This window comes from Erythrolamprus reginae, chromosome 2, assembly GCF_031021105.1.
Source record: "Erythrolamprus reginae isolate rEryReg1 chromosome 2, rEryReg1.hap1, whole genome shotgun sequence".
In the NCBI taxonomy this organism is placed as follows: domain Eukaryota; kingdom Metazoa; phylum Chordata; class Lepidosauria; order Squamata; family Dipsadidae; genus Erythrolamprus; species Erythrolamprus reginae.
The window spans coordinates 37,509,412-37,531,823 of NC_091951.1; the positions used below are offsets into that span (position 1 = coordinate 37,509,412).

The 22,412-nt window shown below is 43.5% G+C and overlaps 1 protein-coding gene across 1 annotated transcript in view; it reads right to left on the reverse strand.

Moving 5' to 3' along the window:
• CCHCR1 (coiled-coil alpha-helical rod protein 1) overlaps window positions 1–21,573 on the reverse strand; it is a 36,384-nt gene extending 14,811 nt beyond the window's left edge. The window contains 11 exon segments of the mRNA XM_070737811.1: window positions 1,416–1,522; window positions 4,198–4,308; window positions 7,692–7,724; window positions 7,726–7,842; window positions 11,241–11,351; window positions 12,005–12,125; window positions 12,207–12,349; window positions 15,168–15,672; window positions 18,375–18,582; window positions 19,316–19,403; window positions 21,424–21,573. Coding sequence (XP_070593912.1) covers window positions 1,416–1,522; window positions 4,198–4,308; window positions 7,692–7,724; window positions 7,726–7,842; window positions 11,241–11,351; window positions 12,005–12,125; window positions 12,207–12,349; window positions 15,168–15,672; window positions 18,375–18,582; window positions 19,316–19,385 — 1,526 coding nt within the window. The 5' untranslated portion in view covers window positions 19,386–19,403; window positions 21,424–21,573.
• Window positions 21,574–22,412: the final 839 nt, after the last annotated feature.

Genomic DNA, 22,412 nt, shown 5'->3' on the forward strand with positions numbered 1-22,412 from the left:
GAGTAAAAATGAAAAAAACCCTGCAAAGACTTAGGGATGGGAAAAACATTCTTTGGAGAGTAACAATGAAAAAGCTTGCAAGCTGGGAAGAGAATTAGTGCCTTGTTAGGGCTAGGGGGAAAAAGCTTCAAAAAGCTACATTCAAAGTATAAGACGCATCCACATTTTCAGCCTCTTTTAGGGAAGAAAAATGTGCATCTTATATTCTGAAAAATACGGTATATGGTCTCTATGTGAATTCTTTTATGAGAATTAAGAATGAGGACTCTGCCAAACAGTTGGGTTGGCAATATATAAACCAACAATGTATGTATGAAGGTTTAACTGTGTTAATGTGTATAGTTTTAACTGTATATTGATACCTCGTCTTACAAACTTTTTGAGATACAAACCCGGGATTTAAGATTTTTTTGCCTCTTCTTCAAAACTATTTTCACCTTACAAATCCAAGCCACCGCCACTGGGATGCCCCACCTCTGGACTTCTGCTGCCAGCAGAGCGCCCGTTTTTTCACTGCTGGGATTCCCCTGAGGCTCCCCTCCATGGGAAACATCACCTCTGGACTTCCGTGTTTTTGCAATGCTGCAGGGGAATCCCAGCAGCGCAAAAACGGCCGCTTCACTGGCAATGGAAGTCCAGAGGTGGGGTTTCCCAGCAAAGGGAGCTTCAGCGAAATCGCAGCATCACAAAAAAACCAGGAAGTCCGGAGATGGGGTTTCCCATGAAGGGGAGCCTCAGGGTAATCCCAGCAGCGCAAAAATGGTCGCTTCGGCTGGCAAAAAGGGTGAGTTTTGGGCTTGCACACATTAATCGCTTTTCCACTGATTTCTATGGGAAACATTATTTCATCTTACAAACTTTTCACCTTACAAACCTCGTCCTGGAACCAATTTAGTTCGTAAGACGAGGTATCACTGTATAATGTTTCTGATTGGTTGATTGTATTGCAGATTGCCATAAGAGGGAGCTAGAGATCATAGTTTGTTCTCCCACTATCTCTCTGCTATACTCTTTCTCCAATACACTCATTCTCTGATCTGCATTCTTTGTTGTAGCTAAACTGTATTTAAACTTGTTATCTTTGTTTACTGTTCATAACAAAGACAACTGGTAAGAAGACTTTATAATTTGATATTTTTTGAACTGTTGCTGTTACTATTACGTATATGACCTGGACTGTATATTGGATTGTGCTACTTCTCAAAGGAAACTTCAACTCGAGTTAGTGTATCTGTGTGTGGCCGAATAATTATTCACAACTAATCCCATAAAATGTTTGTGTGTGCATATCCTTGTTAAAAAGGTTACTTTGCGCATATATTAACATCAAGTTTCCCTAAATGAACTGTTGAGGACTACCTGTACAAACTGAATTGATATTTGATGAAAAGCCCAGAATCCATTCTCCCTATTACCTGCTGACAAAGTTGGCCAGTTCCCGAAGGGCTTTTTCACCAGCCTCCGCCCTCTGTTGCAAACCATGCATTTGTTCCTTGCAGTACAGAATCTCTGCTTGAAGAGTCTGTAAGAAAAGGAAGGCTCTTTGTTGAATAGGATAAAAAATTAAATTCTTGGCATCTCTTCAGAGTACGCCAAACAAGGTAGAAACTCTTAATACTACTGCAAGGCCCTATTTTAGGATCAAATAACTATCTTTCTCATTTTAAATTCCAATTTTAACAGTGGCCTGACCACCTCAAGGTTGACTCGGCCTTCCATCTTTCCAAAGTCGGCAAAATGTGGACCCAGATTGTTGAGGGCAAATGCTGACTCTGTAAACTGCTTTAGAGAGGGCCGTAAAACACTATGGAGGGTTATATAAGTCTAAGTCAATGGTTCCCAACCTCTCTAATGTCGCGACCCCTTAATACAGTAGTTCCTCACATTGTGGTGACCCCCAATCATAAGTCTAGCGCCAATTCTCCCAACAGAGCTTTAAGCTGATTGGCAGGAAGATCAGAGGGAAACCCCCACCACAAACACCTGATTGGGCAGATTGTAAAAATATGTTCCAAGGCGCCAGAATATAAGCTTTCATTCCTAACACCATGGGAAATTTGTCTTTTTCCATGGTGTTAGGTGATCCCTGTGAAACAGTCGTTCAACTCCTAAAGGGGTTGAGAATCACTAGATCAATTCTATTTTTTAAAAAAATTACCTCCCATCTTCAGATGGCTACTGAGAATTCCTAATACTTTCCCCCCTACGCAGATAGCTATAAAAAGTACACAAAAGTTATCTCTTGGCATAGCTATTTCGTTATTCAAGGGCAGGGACTGCCATCATCTGTTTTGTTTGGGAAGAACATTAGAGGTGAAATTCTGAGGGAAGAAAATGGCCACCTCTCAGGGGAATGCAGAAAGCACCAGCATCAGAAGCCCCGCGTTCATTTTAGAATCTCTTCCTTATTTAAATGAAAGATCCAAAATGGTACTGAGCCATCGATAAGAGGAAAATGTGAGAAAGGAATCAACTCCTGGCTTCCCTGGTACTTTGAATTAATGAGAGAAGGCCCTTCCGGTTTCATCTATGATGCAAAATCAATGTCTTGAAATCTGCCCATCCCCCGTGCACTTGGAAATCCCAAGTGATCTCTATAAGTCACGCCAGAATTCACAGAAGACACCTCTGTTTGCATATCTCCTTCCATCCAGAGAATGAAAACAGGAGGGTGGCTATAATAGGTTAATTCACTAAGGCCAGTCAGTATGCTGCTTGAATAATAGCAGTAGGACTTAGACTTTCTTTCTTTCTTTCTTTCTTTCTTTCTTTCTTTCTTTCTTTCTTTCTTTCTTTCATTCATTCATTCATTCATTCATTAGATTTGTATGCTGCCCCTCTCCGTAGACTCGGGACGGCTCACAGCATACAATTAAACAATTCATGACAAATCTAATAAATTTAAAAAACATTTAAAACCCCCATTATTAAACCAGACATACACACAGACATACCATACATAAATAGTATAGGCCCGGGGGAGAGGGGGGGGGGAAATGCCTCAATTCCCCCATGCCTGACGGCAGAGGTGAGTTTTAAGGAGTTTACCGAAGGCAAGGAGGGTGGGGGCAGTTCTAATCTCCGGGGGGAGCTGGTTCCAGAAAGTCAGGGCCGACGTAGAGAAGGTTCTTCCCCGGGACCCGCCAGACGACATTGTCTAGTCGACAGGACCTGGAGAAGGCCAACTCTGTGGGAACTAATTGGTCACTGGGATTCGTGCGGCAGAAGGCGGTCCCGGAGGTATTCTGGTCCGATGCCATGAAGGGCTTATGCATTGTGTTTCAACATCTTTCAGTGCAAATTGGGTGCTCTGGGGTGGAGCTCCAAATTTTGCTACCGGAACTGCGTTCCTGACCGTTCCCATAGGAGCCCATCACTGCTTATATACCACTTCATAGTAACTTCTCAGCCCTCTCTAAGCAGTTTACAGAGTCAGCATATCGCCCCCTCCCCCATAACAATATGGGTCACCATTTTACCACCCCCATAAGGTTGGAAGGTTGAGTCAACCTTGATCCTGGTGAGGATCGAACTCCTGGCAGTGAGCAGAGTTTAGCCTACAATGCTGCATTCTAGCCACTGAGCTACCATCACTCTAATAAACTTTTCTTTTTAAAAGTGCTATTGCTAACATGTTGCAAGCCACCCTGAGTCTAAGGAGAAGGGCGGCATAAAAAAATCAAATAAACAAACAAACAAACAAAAAAGAAAATTAATGAGTAGAGCTTTGGTAAATAAGCCCCAATTCTAGAGCAAGGCAGAAGATAATGTGGATAGAGAGACTGTTTTTTTCTCCTTCTAAGGATTGTTACAAACTTTTTAAGTTGCCACACTGCAGTGAATGGGAGGAACTCAGCTTTCAAAACACTATCCTCTGTAGGAATGTGAATAGTTCAATCAGGAATAGAAAACACTATTTTAATGCACAAACTCTGGTTATCCAAACAAAGAAGAAAATAGAGAATACGTAGACTGCACTTAATCAAAATTAAAGCCATCCTCCTTCTCTACAGTAGTTACACTTTCCACTTAGAAAAATCTCTTCTAAAACACACCTAATCCTCCTCCTTTGATATTCTTCCATCAACTACCAACTATTAATTGGTCACTCTGGGGACAACCATTTCCAAATACTGCAGAGGGATCTGTAGTCGCAAATCTTTCTGTTTCAAGAGGGGTTGTGCGAGAAGAGATTACCTTGTTTCTTACTCTTTCCATATCCGCTTCGGCAGTTTTGTCCTCAAGACTGTGGAGCAACAGCGCTGCTTTCTGTTCTGTAGATGCCACTTCTTCTTCCATGTCTTTTACCTGGGGATAGTGAATTATCCACTTATAAGTACCTCAAGGCAATGAATATACAGAATACTCCTTCCTCGTTTCTCCCACGATAACCTTGTGAGGTGAGTTGAACTGAGAGAAAATGACTGACACAAAATCCACCCATTCAGCTTTCATGCCTTATGCGGGGCTAGAACTCACAGTCTCCTGGTTTTTAGGTCAGCACCTTAAACACTACACTAAACGGCCTCTGATTTCTTGGGTTTCAAGGCTGCCCAACTCCAAAAAGACTCTGGAGGGCCTATACAGTGGTCCCTCGACTTGCGCGTTCTCGATTAGCGCGAAACGCTGCAACGCGGTTTTTCAAAAAATATTATTAAAAAAAATAAAATATTAAAAAATAAATTTTTTTTTATTCTGTTCCCTGAATGGAGACCGCCGGCCGCTCAATCGGGCCGGCAGGGAACAGAATGGAGCCTTCCGCAGCGGGGCTGGTAAGGGGGGGAGCCGGGGGGGGAGCCGAGCCCAGCCCCGTGGCATTCGCTTTCCTCCCGCCGGCAGCCGACTGATCGTGGGCTCCTTCGCAACCTCGGAGAGCTTCCTGGTTTTCGTGAGCTTTCATGCCCCGGAAGCTCTCCGAGGTTGCGAAGGAGCCCACGATCAGTCTCGGCTGCGGGTGGGAGGAAGGCGAATCCCCCGTGGGCTCCGTTACATCTTCCGCTGCCAGCCAGGCCATGCTGGCGGCAGCGGAACAATCGCTGGCTGTCAACTTTTCTTTTTAAAACTGGGCAGGAGCTGACTTGCCTCCCCAGTGCTAAAAATAAAAGTTGACAGCCAGCGCTGCGACTGACGGAATGCTGAGCCTCCCGGTGGAAGGCTGCCGCTTGGCCGGGGAGGCTCGGCCGAAAGGGGCTGGAGCGGCAGAGCCGAGCACGCCTTCCGCCCGGGAAGTCCTGCCCCTTCATCCCCACCCCTCGCCCCTGTGGTCGGCGGGGATGAAAGGGCAGGACTCCCTGGGTGGAAGGCGTGCTCGGCTCTGCCGCTCCAGCCCCTTTCGGCCGAGCCTCCCCGGCCAAGCAGCCAGGGAAGTCGAGCCAGGCGTGGCGGCGGCAGCACTGCTTCTCCGGTCGCCCGGTCCTCTCCTGCCTCCTGCGCCGATGTTCCCCGCTGCGACGGAAGGCAGTCGCTTGGCTAGGGAGGCTCGACCAAAAGGGGCTGGAGCGGCAGAGCCGAGCATGCCTTCCGCCCGGGAAGTCCTGCCCCTTCATCCCCACCCCTCGCCCCTGTGGCCGGCTCATCCAGGGGGGCGTGTGTGGACTGGCAAGCGGCAAGCGGCAAGTGATCTGGCGGGAAGACCAAGGGAAGGTTCCTTCAGCCGCCCAACACCTGATCCGCTCCGCAGCGCGGCAGCAGCGAGGAGCCGAAGATGGGGTTTCCCCTTTGCCTTTACCCCATCTTCGGCTCCTCGCTGCTTCCGCGCTGCGGAGCAGATCAGCTGTTGGGCGGCTGAAGGAATCTTCCCTTGGTCTTCCCCGCCGCCCACACGCAAACTCCACCATCTGCGCATGTGCGGCCATGAAAAAAATGGCGCACATGCGCAGATGGTGGTTTTACTTACGCATCCAATATAACGCGGAAATCGGTTAGCGCGGGAGGTCTTGGAACGTAACCCCCGCGCTAACGAGAGATCACTGTAGTTAAGAATACATAAGGCTAGATACAATGTCACTTAGCCCTGCTGTTGTATTCACATTTACTTGTTCTGTTTCCGGGGTGTAACAAAATGTAACAATCAATGTGTAGCAAAAAGTAAACAAAACGGAAAAAACCCCCCACACTAATAGTAAGAACCCCTCAAATGAGGAAAAGTCAATTAATCACGTTTCAGATTAGCATGACAGCCGCTCCGAGTCTCCGGAGAGGGGCAGCATACAAATCTAATTAATTAATTAATCATCATCATCATCATCATCATCATCATCATCATCAGGATCTCAAATTTCATTTTGGGTCATATAGACCCGAGCATAGGAGCAGGGTTAACTTTTATACTGTACTTTCAAGAATGTAAAAGCTTGTGAGATCCTTTACATAGAAACATAGAAGTCTGACGGCAGAAAAAGACCTCATGGTCCATCTAGTCTGCCCTTATACTATTTTCTGTATTGTATCTTAGGATGGATATATGTTTATCCCAGGCATGTTTAAATTCAGTTACTGTGGATTTATCTACCCACGTCTGCTGGAAGTTTGTTCCAATGATCTACTACTCTTTCAGTAAAATAACATTTTCTCATGTTGCTTTTAATCTTTCCCCCAATTAACTTCAGATTGTGTCCCATTGTTTTTGTGTTATTAAAAACACTTCCCTCCTGGACCTTATTTAACCCTTTAACATATTTAAATGCTTCGATCATGCCCCCCTTTTTCCTTCTGTCCTCCAGACTATACAGATTGAGTTCATTATGTCTTTCCTGATACGTTTTATGCTTCAGACCTTCCACCATTCTTGTAGCCCGTCTTTGGACCCGTTCAATTTTGTCAATATCTTTTTGTCTTATATAATTTACTCCTCACAACATCTACCACCAAGCACACTTTACAAACAAAGATGGATAAAACAATAAAACAGAAGAAACAATAAACCAAAAAATTGGATTGGCAATTGAAGGGGCATTTTGTGAGCTCTATTTCAAATAACACAGAGAAAGCCAAAGGTGCAGCTCTGATCAAAACCAATCACATGAACACAAATCACCATATTTTTCAGAGTATAAGACACCCCCCCCCCCCCCCCCCCCCCCCCCCCACAAAAAAGAGAGTGGAACATTGGGTGTGCCCTTATACACTGAATATAGCCATTTCTGGCTTCCTGAAGCCCTGCCCCTGCATACATTTTTTGGGGGGAAAATGGACTGGTTTTTCGCAAAAATAGAGTGGACAGAGAGTCTGGGAAGCCTTCAGAGAGCTCCTCGGTGCTTGGAGATGGCAAAAATGCCACCGTTTTTGCAAAGTTTTCTGGAACACGTACCCATTTCTCAATAAACATATTGGGAAGATGCATTTAATCAATTCAACCAAACAACAACAGCACTTTGACTTTTATGCCACTTCATAGCACTTTACAAAGTTTTCTAAGCAATTTATGGAGTAAGCAAATGCCGCGCCGCCCCCCCCCCCCCCCCCCCCCCCCCCAAATAATCTGGCTCTTCATTTTACCAACCTCAGAAGGATGGAAGGCTGAATCAACCTTGGGCCCCATCAGGATCGAACTCCTGTCAGTGGGCAGAGTTAGCCTACAGTATCGCATTCTAACCACTGCACCACAGAGCCAGACAAGTTCAGGAGGTCCCATTTGTAAAATGCACAACAGCTGGTCAAGCCCCCAGTCCCTGTTCATGGATAGACCATACCTTCTTCTCCAAATGTTTAGTGCCCCCCCTATGGGGTCAGCTCCTGAGACTTCAGCTGCACCAGGAGAGAAAATACTTTCTCCCGCCATCTGGTCAGCAGGCACTGAAGTTTTTGAGATGACTCAGATTGGAGAGGGTCCTGGAGATGCACCTGAGAAGATAAAAGCACAAAATCAGACATCCAATACCATCACTACATGGGGCTACCTTTGAAAAGTGTTCGGAAACTTAAGATCGTGCAGAATGCAGCTGCGAGAGCAATCATGGGCTTCCCAAGGTATGCCCATGTTACACCAACACTCCGCAATCTGCATTGGCTGCCGATCAATTTCCGGTCACAATTCAAAGTGTTGGTTATGACCTTTAAATCCCTTCATGGCACTGGACCAGAATATCTCCGAGACCGCCTCCTGCCACACGAATCCCAGCAACCGATTAGGTCCCACAGAGTGGGGCCTTCTCCGGGTCCCGTCAACTAAACAATGTTGGTTGGCGGGCCCCAGGGGGAAGAGCCTTCTCTGTGGTGGCACCGGCTCTCTGGAACCAACTCCCCCCAGAGATTAGAACTGCCCCTACTCTTCCTGCCTTCCGTAAACTCCTTAAAACCCACCGTTGCCGTCAGGCATGGGGGAATTGAAACACCTCCCCCGGGCATGTTCAATTTATACATGGTATGCTTGTGTGTGTGTGTCTGTTAGTATTTATTTATTTATTTATTTATTTATTTATTTATTTATTTATTTATTTATTTATTTATTTATTTATTTATTTATTTTTTAGATTTGTATGCCGCCCCTCTCCGCGAACTCGGGGCGTCTCACAACAAAGCATAAACAAATCGTACAAATCCAAATAGATTCAAATAAATTTAAAATATTTAAAAAAGAAAAAGTTTTTAAAAAGAACCCAATATACTAACAAGCACACACACAAACATACCAAACATAAATTGTACATGCCCAGGGGAGATGTTTCAGTTCAGTTTCAGTATATGGGGTTCTTTTAAATCTTTAAATATTTTAAAGTTATTTGGATTATTTATGATTTGTTCTATCTTGTTGTGAGCCGCCCCGAGTCTTCGGGAGAGGGGCGGCATACAAATCTAAATAATAAATAAATAAATAAATAAATCCCTTTCTACTTGGAATTATTGCAGATACCAGGAAGGACAAAATACACCATTGGTAGCATATGGAAAAATTAAATTAAATTAAATTACTAGAGTTGGAATGGACCTTGTAGGTCATCAAGTCCAACCCCCCACTCAAGCAGGAGTCCCTACACCATTTCAGAAAAATGGCCGTCAATCTCCTCTTGAAAGTCTCAAGTGTTGGAGCTTTCACAACCCTCCGCAGGCAAGCTGTGCCACTGGTTGATCGCTCTGTCAGAAAGGGTTTTTATTCTTATTTCCAGGTTGAATCTCTCCTTGGTCAGTTTCCATCCATTATTCCTTGTCTGGCCTTCTGGTGCCTTGGAACACAGTCTGACCCCCTCCTCTGTGTGGCAGTTAAGTTACTTCTCTCCTTGCTTAATTTGCACCCATTGCTTCTTGTTCTGCCCTCAGGTGCTTTGGAGAATAGCTTGACTCTCTCTTCTTTGTGGCCAGTGTTCCCTCTAATTTTTTGGGGGGGTGGGTGGAAAAGTATAGTGTCTGAGCGGCAGTCCCTTCGGGACTGGGCGGCACAGAAATAATAAATAAATAAATAAATAAACAAATAAACAAACAAACAAAAAACCCACCCTGTTTTGCCTCAGAATTTCAAAATAAAATACTGTACTGTGTGTCTATAACAGTGAGCTCATAATAGGGCAACTATCAATATCAAAATGCCACTCAAATAGTTGAGCTAGTTTCAAACTAGATTTTGATTTTCTTTCTCTCTTCCTCATTCTTTTTCTTTCTCTTTTCCTTCCTCTCTTTTTTCTATCTGTTTCTCTCTCTTCCTCTCTCTCTCCTTCCCTCTCACTCTTTCCCTCTCGGCTTCTGGGCAGGTTTGGAAAACTCTGAGTTGATGATGTCAATAACCCCTGAGATATTGGAACACTGGTGTCATGTCAATCCTAGTCCTTCTTTTCATAAAACTACGACATATCCAGTTCCTGCAACCATTCTTTATATATTTTATCCTCCAGTCCCCCTAATCATCTTTGTTCCTCTTCTCTGCACTCTTTCTAGAGTTTCAACATCCTTTTTACATCATGGCGACCAAAACTAAATGCAAGTGAACATGATAGGAGAGCCAGTTTGGTTCAGTGGTGAAGCAAAGGCTAGAAGGAGCCGTGGGTGGCACAGTGGTTAGAATGGAGTATCACAGACTAACTCTGGCCACAGGCAGGAGTTCAAACCTCACTGGCTCAAGGCTGACTCAGCCTTCCATTCTTCCAAGGTCAATACAATGAGGAAATAAGATGGCGACCACATGCACAGTGACAGAAACTTGGCTTGTTCTTTGTGTGTCCAATCACACTTGGCCAATAAAGAATTCTATTCTATTCTGTTCTATTCTTTTACACATTATTATTATTATTATTATTATTATTATTATTATTTATTATTAGATTTGTATGTTGCCCTTCTCCGAAGACTCGGGGCGGCTCACAAGATACAATATAAACAATGCATATACAAATCTAAATTAAAAAACAAGCTACATTAAAAACAGTCAACCAACTCAGTCACAACCACACATCACATTTAACAGCCAAGGGGGCATGATCTAATTGCCCCATGCTTGGCGACATAAGTGAGTCTTGAGACTTTTGCAGAAGTTGAGGAGGGTGGGGACAGTATGAATCTCTGGAGGGAGTTGATTCCAGAGGGCCAGGGCCACCACAGACAAGGCTCTTCTCCAGGCCCCGCCAGATGACACTGTCTGGTCGACGGGATCTGGAGAAGGCCATCTCTGTGGGACCGAACCGGCTGCTGGGACTTATGCGGCCCGAAGGCGGTCCCTTAAGTAATCTGGCCCGATCCCATGTAGGGCTTTATAGGTCATCACCAACACTTTGAATTGTGTCCAGAAACCAATCAGCAACCCAATGCAGTCCGCGGAGTGTTGGAGAAACATGCTCAGAAGAAAAAACTAATTAAAAAAAATTTTTTTTAAAGATGGCAGTGCCCATGGACCAGCACCAACTGAACCGGTTCCGTGATGTCATTGTGATGTCACCATTGGGTCGCTACCAGACCGAACCAGACCAAATCGGGAGGAACCTATCTCTGGCCATGGCCCATTCATAACTGAGCTGTGTAAGCATGTGACTGCAGCCCCACTCACAAGCGGTGGGTGCCACCACTGACAGCCCCACTCCCACAAACACACGCCTGTTCCTTGCAGAAAACCATCTCCACTTCCTTCTACCCCGGGCCGCCAATCCAGAAAGGTTGGGAAATGCTGCTATGCAGTGCAGTAACCAGATCTTACGTTGTGTAAGGTTTTATATTCCCTTACAAGTACTGGTATTACAACAATGCTATATGTATCATTATATTCTAAACCCCAATTAGATAAGACATCGTAATTTTCTCAAGGGATCCAATGAAATCACCTTTTTACCCAGCTCAGTCTCCTGTAGAGTCAAGATATCGCCCAACGAAGCCACACGAACTTGCAGAAGTTCAGCTGTCATTTTGAGAGCCTCTTTCTCATCCTCCAGTTGCTGAAACAAAAAGAAACAATGGTGCCCAGGTGCCCCTTTGTTTAGTGACTGTTCAAACTTACACCGCCACTGAAAAAAAAGTGATCTGTGACCAATTTTCACATACAACCACTGGCATGGAATTCAAGGACTATGTTATGACTAGTAGCGGGTTGCTATCGGTACGGATAAGGTCGCCGCACCAGTAGCAAAAATTGAGCTGCACGCAAATTTTTGGGTCTTCAGTGTGTGCACGCATCCAAGGGAGATTTTGCTTCTGCACATGTGCAGGAAGCAAAATCTCACGAGGGAACGTGCACGCATACGAGATTTTGCTGATTTTTTCCTTCTGAACGGAAGCAAAAAAAAAAATCATTGAAATCTCATGTTCACGTTCCCTCTAAGGTTTTGCTTCCTGCGTATGCACAGAAGCAAAATCTCACTCGAACGCGCACACAGAAGCCGGAGACGTGAAGCTGCGTGCACAGCACACTAGTAGAAGCAACAACACACACACACACCGGTTATGACTATAAGCTTTAATGGCAGTGAGACTGCCTTCCAAGCCGTCTGCTAGTTGACTAATGGGCTCTCTACTGGAGCTGATCCAAAGAGCAGACTGCTAGACTGGATGGGTTAGAGGGCCAAACCAGCAGCCCTGCTTGTAGTCTCACCTGTATTCGGTTTATCAGCTGCTCCTGTTCAAAACCAGGTTTACTTGACTTCTGTTCCCCCACATAGGCCTTAAACTGCAGCACCAAAGCACTCTGGGAAGCCAGTTCTGCCTCAGTTACGCTGGAAGACAGAAACCAGGGATTACCTTGAATGAAATATCTGTACCAAGGAAGGGAGAAGGGGGAAGGAAAATTAATTAACCTGAGTTGGTTCTGGAGTATATCTTTTTTCTCCCTTAACTGACTGGCCTCCTTACGCTGAGCTTCCAAATCCTGCTGGAATGCGCCTATCTGACGCTTCAAGGAAGTCGTTTCAGCTTCATAGACTTCAGACAGCTCATTCAACTGTGGGAGGAAAAAAGAGATGCTGGAGACTTATTACAATATTCTCTCCAAGGCTTCATTTCTTGTACTCTTACTATTAGTACAACTCATTTTTCAACTTAAACAATTCTGGTAACAATATAAATTCCTTTACTACATTCCTTATCTACATCACAAAATATTTTTTCTCTTACACCATACAATTGTTCAATTTATATAATTCTAATATTCTAATATTCTAGCTTTCATAAAATGTTTTATTTATTGCTCCTTCTCTTTTCATTGCTCTTTATCCCACATCTTTCACCCTCATCCAAATTTTTACTCTTCTCTCTTTTTTTTCAGGTTGTCTCCTATACACTTCTTTTAAATCATTTATTTCATCTGCTTCTGAGTCCGTAATTTGACTATAATCTCTAACTTTCTTTCCTCTTATTTTTATCCCTCGATATTTTATTCTCCCTATTCTAGTCCCTTCTTTCTTCTCTCCAGCTATCTTCCCGTTTCTCCCATTTCTCTTCCATGTCTTTTAAAAGTATTTTCCTTGTGCTCTAAACCTTTTTTCACCATCAATTTTATTATTATCCTCATTATTTTATTCTTTTTTGTTGATTTCCCAATTCTAATGTCTCCTCCATTTTTTCAGATTCTTCTATTCTTTCCTTGTAGTTCTGATCTATGCTTGTTATTCCTTGTATTGTGTTGTGGTTAGCTCTGGCCCAGCTCCTGCCCCAAGGAATGTGCAGGTGGATGTGGGGGAAACATCCACATGCCGTAGGCCTGTTTTGCTCCCAATGGAATCTGCCGATGAAGCCTCCTCTGACCAAGGAAGCGTGAGTGACAGGGAAGAGGGGAGTTTGGCAGACAGCCCAGGAGGAGATCAATCATCTGTATCATCCTTGGATTCTGAACAAGAATTAATGACACATCCACACATGCGTAGAGTGATGCATAGGAGACAACAACTGAAGGATTATTACAAGAGAAAATGAGGCCACCTGTGGTTGGGTGGGGCTGCTGTAATTAGTGCTACAGATAAAAGTGCAGCCTGGTGTTTTAGCCTCATGGCAGTTTATCTGATTCATTGTTTCGTCAAGATCGTGGTTTTTGTGCAGTTCAAGATTGTGTGTGGACTCTCTGGACTTTAGAATTGGACTCAATTTCCCAGTTATTGGGTGAGCAATTGGATTGCATTTAACCTGTGCCATGTGTGAACCAGAAAATCCCTTTGACATTTAAAAAGGGAGCTGTTTCTGTTTTTCTGTTTATAAAAACTTTTGGGTTTTCCCTTTTATCGTGTGGTGTGTGTCTTCCTGGACTAATTACCCTGTAATTACAGGTGGTTGAAACACGCCGGCAGAACATATTATATATTCCAGTTTTTGCTCTATACAATCCATACATCCAGAGATTTTCATCATCTCCTTACTTACTTACTTGCTCCTTACTTTTTGTATAATATCTTTGATGCCTGCTTCATATCTTTTATTCCACTTACCGTATTTCTCGGAGTTTAAGATGCCACCTTTTCCTTCCTAAAAGAGGCTGATAATTTGGGTGTATCTTATACCCTAACTAGCTGCTAATGATTTTCCCAGCTCTTACCTTGCAGGCTCTTTCATTGTTTCTCTGCGAAGAATGTTTTCCAAACCCTGTCTTTGTAGGGTTTTGTTTTTATTTCATTCTCTACTTGCTCCGAATGTTTCTTTCCAGCCCTAATCAGGTGCTAACAATGTTCCCAGCTCTTACCCGCTTTCAAGATCTTTCATAATTACTCTCTGCAAAGTACGTTTTCAAAGCCCTAGATCTTTGAAGGGTTTTTTCCATAGCTCTACTTGCTCCGAATATTTCTTTCCAGGTGCTAATGATGTTCCCAGCTCTTTCTGGCTTGCAAGCTCTTTCATTGTTACTCTCTCCAAATAAAGTTTTTTTAAAGCCCTAACCAGGGGATAAAATAATGTGCTGAAGCTGACCAGACTAAGGACGCTAGCCAGATGAATACCTGGTAAGCAGATTCTCTTCCCTATTTTTCTCCCCAGAAACTAAGGTGCGTCATATTCTGGTGCACCTTATACAGTAATACCTCGTCTTACCAACCTAATTGGTTCCCGGGGGAGGTTCGTAAGACGAAAAGTTCGTAAGACGAAACATTGTTTCCCATAGGAAACAATGTAAAATCAATTAATCCGTGCAACCAAAAAACCCCCCCGCAAAAAAAACGCCACCTCCCGGCTGTCACCTTTTGAAACAGCCGGGGGGCTTCTCAGCGTCCTCCTGAACCCAAACGCCAAACCCGAACTTTCGGGTTCGGCGTTTAGGAGGCCGCCGGGAAGCCCCCCGGCTGTTTTAAAAGGTGACAGCCGGGCGGCGGGGCTTCTCAGTGGCCTCCCGAACTCGAACTTTTGCCGAACTTCCAGGTTCGGCATTCGGGAGGCCGCCGAGAAGCCCCACCGCCCAGCTGTCACCTTTTAAAACAGCCGGGTTTGGCGTTCGGGTTCAGGAGGACGCTGAGAAGCCCCACCACCCAGCTGTCGTCTTTTGAAACAGCCGGGGGGCTTTTTGGCGGCCTCCCGAACGCCGAACCCAGAAGTTCGGGTTTGGCGTTCGGGTTCAGGAGGACGCTGAGAAGCCCCCCGGCTGTTTCAAAAAGCGACAGCCAGGCGGCAAGGCTTCGCCACCGCGGCGGGTTCGTAAGAAGGAAAAAGTTCGTAAGAAGAGGCAAAAAATTTCTGAACCCCGGGTTCGTATCTCAGGTTGTTCGTAAGACGAGGGGTTCATATCATGAGGTACCACTGTACTCCGAAAAATATGGTATTTCAATTTTCAGTTCTGCAGTTACCTTTGTTTGGTACTCTTTTAGCACCAACTGTTGGCATTCTTGAACCATGGCTTCCTGCCTCCTCCGCTCCATCTCTCTCTCTTCCCTCAACAACTGCAGCTCTTCCTGTGCCAGGGTGATTTCATGGTTGCTCCTTTCCTTGGTTGACTCCAGTTCCTCTCTCAGAAAATCTGCTTTCAGCTGACTTTGCTTCCTGAGCTCTTCCAATTCATTCCTTAGGGCCTCTTTCTCTTGTTGACTACTTTTCCTGACTTCTTCCAGTTGGGTCTTCAGGATAGAAACTTCAGTAAGGTTCTGGGTTTTGAGGGAGGTTAGTTCTCCTTGGAGACTGGACAGGGTTCTTTCCCGAGCAGCTATGGTCGCCTCCTGTTGGGCAGAGGAAACTCGGAGGGTGCTAACGTCTGACTCCAGCCGCTGGATCTCGTGGAGCTGATGGGAGATGATTTCAGCCTGTTGAGACATGGCCAGGGTCACATTTGAAGGCTCAGCCAACCTATCCAAGGACCTTGGATAGAAGAGAGGAAGATGTCAGGATGTTCTCCTATCTCAAGGGAGAATGCTCTAGGCCAGGGGTGTCAAACTCAATTTCATTGAGGGTCGCAGCAGGGTTGGATTTGACCTGGGGGGGACGACAGTACTGGGTTGCTAGCCGGTACAGGCCACACTCCGTACTGGTAGTGAAAATGGAGCTGCATTTGCAACTCTGTGTCACTGGCATGCATGCGTGTGCACCCCAGCAAGATTTTGTTTCTGCACATGTGCAGGAGGCAAAATCTCACGAGAGGACATGTGCACAAGATAATAAAAACAACAACAACAACAACAATAATAAAATTAGATTTGTATGCCGCCCCTCTCCGAGGACTCGGAGCGGCTTACAACAATAAAACATCATATACAAATCCAATGTTAAAACAGTCTTTAAAAAACCCCTATTAAAAACAGTCATACAACCCTAACACACCATCCATAAAATCAAAGGCAGCTAAGGATATATCAATTCCTCCATGCCTGGCGACATAGATGAGTTTTCAAAAGTTTGCGAAAGGCAAGAAAAGTGGGGGCAGTCCTAATCTCTGGGGGCAGCTGATTCCAGAGGGCCGGGGCCACCAGAGAGAAGGCTCTTCCCCTGGGTCCTGCCAGATGGCATTGTTTCGTCAACGGGACCCGGAGAAGGCCAACTCTGTGGGACCTAATCGGTTGCTGGGATTCGTGCGGCAGCAGGCGGTCCCGGAGGTATTCTGGTCCGATGCCATGTAGGGCTTTATAGGTCATAGCCAACACTTTGAATTGTGACCGGAAACTGATCGGCAGCCAGTGCAGGCCGTGGAGTGATGACGAAACATGGGCATATCTGGGAATTTTTTGCTTCTGCGCATGCGCGGAAGGGAAAAAAATCGCTGAAATCTCTCTCACGCGCACGTCCTCTCACAAAATTTTGTTTCCAGCACATATGCAGAAACAAAATCTTGCTGGGGTGCATGCATGCCAGTGATACAGAGCTGTGCACGCACCATTCCAGTCATGATGGTAAGTAGGAACCCCCGCCTGGTGGGCGGGGTGTGTGTGGCTGGAGCGGACATGGCCAGTTCAATGCCACTCATTCTGAGGCACATGTGGTGGCCAAGTGCTAAGGCAGGACTTCCCTCAGATCCTCCCTCTCAGTATAATGTTCCTTCCATCCTTCCTTCCCCCCCTCCTCAAGGCCTATGGGCCGATGAATCCAGGCTTCCTTGTGGGCCAAATCTAAGGCCTTGAGTTTGACACCCCTGCTCTAGGCAGACTTTCTCAGAATTGCACAGCCAGCATAGCTGTGAATCCTGGTATTTTGATGTCCAAACAATCTTGAAGGACATCTACATTAGGAAGGATAATTCTAGGAACTACTCACTTAATAACAATGGAATACATAATATTTCTCAGCTAAAAACTGCGAGTCAAGGAGACGATAAATGGATTGATCTGCTATATAGGTAGTCCTCAACTTATAACCATTCTTTTAGTGACCGTTCAAAGGTACAATAGAAACATAGAAACATAGAAGACTGACGGCAGAAAAAGACCTCACGGTCCATCTAGTCTGCTCTTATACTGTTTCCTGTATTTTATCTTAGGATGAATATATGTTTATCCCAGACATGCTTAAATTCAGTTACTGGAGATTTACCAACCACGACTGCTAGAAGTTTGTTCCAAAGATCTACTACTCTTTCAGTAAAATAATATTTTCTCATGTTGCTTTTGATCTTTCCCCCAACTAACTTCAGATTGTGTCCCCTTGTTCTTGTGTTCACTTCCCTATTAAAAACACTTCCCTCCTGAACCTTATTTAACCTTTTAAGATATTTAATAGCATTGAAAAAGTGACTTACAGCTGTTTTTTTCACACTTATAATCGTTGCAGCATCCCCATGGTCACGGGATTAAAACTCAGATAAATACTGGCATGTATTTATGATGGTTGCAGTGTCTTGGGGTCACGTGATCTCCTTTTGTGTCCCTCTCACAAGCAAAGTCAGCGGAGAAAGCAAGTTTCACATAACAACCATGTTACTCATTTAACTGCTATGATTCACTAGAAGAAAGGTCGTTAAATGGGTCAAACCCTCCTAGTAATTAACATTTTTGGGCTCTGTTGTGGTCGTAAGTGGAGGACTACCTGTACAGTATCCAAAGAAGCAAAACAAAGCCAGAGTAAAATCAATGTAAAAGGTGGCTCTCTCAATCATTCAGCTAAGAAACAGTTCAAAGCAATGTTCTTTTAATGGTTTCCTCTCCAAGCTCACACCTCATACTTCCCTACGACCCCAGACTCGGCCTTCTCCAGGTCCCGTCTGCCAAAAAATGTTGGCTGGTGGGGCCTCGGGAAGGGCCTTCTTTGTGGCAGCTCCGTTGCTTTGGAACAAACTGCCTCTGGAGATCCATATTATTCCCACCATGGCTTTTCCGACAGGTCTGGGAACATTGAATAAGTGAGGGTAGGTATGACTTTTTAGGGTTAATAATGTCTTTTATACTGTTTTTGTATTTTGTATTTATTGTTCTTGTTTGTTTTATTTGTTGTTTGTTGGTATTTATTCTCATGACTGTAAGCTGCCCAGAGTCCTATTGGAGTTGGGTGGCAGATAAATCAATCAATCAATCAATCAATCAATCAAATAAACAAACAAACTTCAGAGAAAATGAATAAAATACAGAATTGTTCACCTGGTTTTATCCTTTAGGCCTTCTGTTGTATCTACTTTGGTATTCCATCTTTGGAGTTCTTCCTTTAAACGCAAATTCTCCCGTCGGAGTTCAGCAGCCTCTTCCCAGTTAGGGTAAGCTGTGGCCCCCAAGAGCCCAGTAGTAGATACTATTAAAGGTGGTGCTGATTGGCTCTGGAAATGTGAAGGTGGAATCAATTCTCTAAATCCTAAGGGGGGCAAAAAACACAGACAACACCTGCTGGTTAGACGATTCTGGGAGTTGAAGTCCACAAGTCTTAAAAGTTGCCAAGTTTGAAGACCTCTGACCTATGCTTTTCTATTTGGATAAGTAATGCTAAGCCAGCTCTCCCCAGCTAGAAGACCATTCATTGTTAATGAAAACACAGAACAGGGATCTTAGGTTTTAAACAGACAGCTGTTGTGCTGGTTTAATGAAAGAAAATTATAAACACAAATATCTCTTTGCTCTTTTGGTCACCTGACTGATTTCTCATATTGTATGAGAACCCCTCAGAGGTTAAAGTGCTCCACAGTGAGATATAGGACTGTTTTCTTAAAAGGGTATGGTGTGTGTCTCTGTGTATACACATCTTCAAGTCAATATTGACTTCTGGTGACTGCTATTTATATCAGGAGACTAGAAACAGAAAACAGTCTCCTATTTTCTAGCCTGGTGCCTCAACAACTATATGAAACTGGTTCTGTAAAGGCTTTATAGGCAACGTTTTAAAATGCAACCAGAAGTGCATTAGTCTCATAATTTAACAATTGTGGTTAGTCTCAGGAAAAAATCCAGAAAATTTACTTTGCTCTTTGTGGATTTCAGGTACTTTCTACAGAACACATGTAATGCATTAAACAGGCTATCTTAGAAGTTACAACCATAGCAATAACTTTATGACTAGGTTATCTCTAAGAAGGAATTTGCTGAGTCTTTACCCATTGGCCTTGTAGTCCGGAACACAGCAGGGGAGTCCAGGTGCTTGCCTGAATCTTTCCTTTTGTCCATAGTCTCATTTAAAATGTCCTTCAAAATATACAAATGCATCGAGTAATAACAATTTCAATTCTACTCATGACAATTTAAACACATTATTAAATCAAAATTTTGCTAACGAATGAACAACATTCATGTGAAAATTAATTAAATCTATTACAATCAAAGACCTATTTGCAGGACTATAAAGAAGGTAGACTCCCGATTAAGGAAAAATGCCACTGGACCTTAAAGGTAATGACTGAGAATAACAGAGTTGGAAGAGGCCTTCTAGTGACTAGAAGAAGACTAGAATCTAATCAAACCAACTGCTTAAGCAGGAAATCCTCCTTAAGACCCCAAATGACTGCCCAATGACAGAAGACTGATCACAAGTCACAATCTGTTGAATTGATGGCACTCAGGAGTATCTTTCCAGGCAGTTCCACTATCTGAGAAGGATTACATAAAGCAGTGTCTCTTAAAGGGCATCCCTGGGGTTTCCCAATAACCTTTCAGTGGTCCATGAAATCAAGATTATTCTCCAGCCTATGTTGGAATACAATATTAAAATCCTATCAAACAGTTGTGAGAAATAGTAATGGCAGTGAATACATCCATTTTTTTTTAATATAGTAAATATTGATAAATATAACCCATACAAATAAATGCTCTTTTGGAGTTTTTCATAATTTTAAAAATGGGAAGGAATCCTGAAAGAAAAAAGGTTTAAGAAACACTGTTACTGCAGAGATTATATAAAAATGGTCTCCTTTTAGGTAAAATTAACCTAATTTAGTTGTTTAAGATGACAGCCAATATGCTTTATACAGTATTTTAAGCTGAGAATCTACAGGAAATCAATGTAACTATTTAAGAACAATTTTTTTTTATAACCTTATAAATTTTTCTGCCACTTTACTGAAAATTACATGCAAATTACATACATGTGTGTACATATGCCACATACAGTACTTCACGTTCCATTTTGCAGGAAACCTTACAATGCATCACTGTTTAAAGATCGGTTAGATATTTTCAAGAAAAGTCTGGAGCTGCCAAATTAGTTTTAGCTGATAAAAGCCTCATTCTTCCCCCCTTGGGAAAAGGAGGATTCCATCTTCCAGATCATGTCCCCTTACAACAAAAAATATTTCCATTTGTGTGGATTCATTCCAGTTTATTTCTCATTGAGCCTATTATTGCTTGTAGACAAACACTGGGGAAGATCATTCCATCATCTAAGGATAACAAAGAGATTTGAGTGTCCTGACTGGGGAATTCTGGAAATTGGAAGTCCACATATCTTAAAAATGGAAAAGCGTTGGTTTTAAGACTCTAAACCAGAGCCTGACCAATCTTACAATCTCACTCAGATGCTTCAGTTAGGGCAGAGGTAAGCAAACCTGGCTCTTCTATGACTTGTGGACTTCAACTCCCAGAATTCCTGAGCCAATACAAGCTAGCTCAGGAATTCTGGGAGTTGAAGTCCACATATCACAGAAGAGCCAACTTTCCTGAGTTAGGCTATGCAACCAACCTGGGATTCCACATGACTGGAAGCTGAAGTCCCCACATTGGAGAAGGATGGTTTTAGACACAGGATTCTCAAGTTATTTTTCCTATATGGGAAATTCCAGGAGTTTTTTTTCTTCATCATTTATCGGATTTTTAAACTCTCTGAATTTTGAGTGTCAGATATTTAAAACAATCTGATGAAACAGCATTCACCTTGATTCATGCAGTGCTTTGGTTTCAGAGTAATTCATATAACTTCTGATCAAATCCAGCATAAACTGTACCCTTAAATCAAGGATTAATCAATCAACTGAGATGGAAGGGACCTTTGGAGGTCTTCTAGTTTAACCCCTTACTCAAGCAGGAGACCCTATACCGTTTCAGACAAGTGTTTGTCCAGTCTCTTCTTAAAAACATCCAGGGATGAAGATTCCTTTAACCACTACTGGCGATTCAGATAGCCCCAATGCCCCACATTAACTTGGAATGTACTTATTAATGTACACATTAAGTTGTAATATAATGGCTATGTTGCTGTACATTTCATAGCTACCTGCGCATGAAACCTCCTTTGGTTCAATCCCAATTTTTGTCCCCAAGCTTTTAATGAGACATACGGTAAACCCAAATAAGAAACAAAAACTGGCGATTCAAGACAACGCCCGCCCTTCGAAGCAGCTTCCCTACACACCTCTCCCCATGTTTCAACTTACCCAGCATTCGCGAATTTTCTGATTGGCTGTGAGGCTCTGGAACCCAGGTTACCCCAGATCCTCCCTTCTTTTTCATTGGTTAGTTCCAATATGTTTCTCCCCCCCCTTCGTCCCCGCCCCTTTCGAATATTTTACCAACGGTCCCCAACGTTCGGTCAACAGACGGGGATCTCGCACTGCTCATGCGCGTAGTTGCAGCGGGCCGGGTTGGAATTTAGAAGGGGTGGGGGGAAGCTTCGGTTGCCAAGAGAGGAAGCACTCTAGCTCCGCCCATCCGCGAACGCTAAGCCAATGAAAACGGAGAAGAGCAATAATAAGCGATGAGGGCGCTAAGATAGACTTCTGTAAAAATTAAAGTGAACAGTTTCCATCCAATAAGAGAACCTTATATTTAAACGCCCGCTTCTATGGTTCCGACCTAAAACGGTGAATTAAGAGAAAAGGAAGCGTGGCTTCTTCTCTTAAACCAGTATCACTGTGCTAAACAAATAATTCCCTTATCATTGTCAAACTATTCACTAAGGCTACATTACTATTGCTATTATCCTCATTGTTCCCATCACCCATCTCCTCCCACTTATGACTGTATCTATATGACTGTAATTTGTTGCTTGTATCCTTACTATTTATATTAACATTGTTTCCTGATTGCTTATTTATTTCTTATGACAATCATTAAGTGTTGTACCACATGATTCTTGACAAATCTATATTTTCTTTTATGTGCACTGCGAGCATATGCACCAAGACAAATTCCTTGTGTGTTCAATCACACTTGGCCAATAAAGAATTCTATATTCTAGAATGAATGAATAGATGAATGAATGAA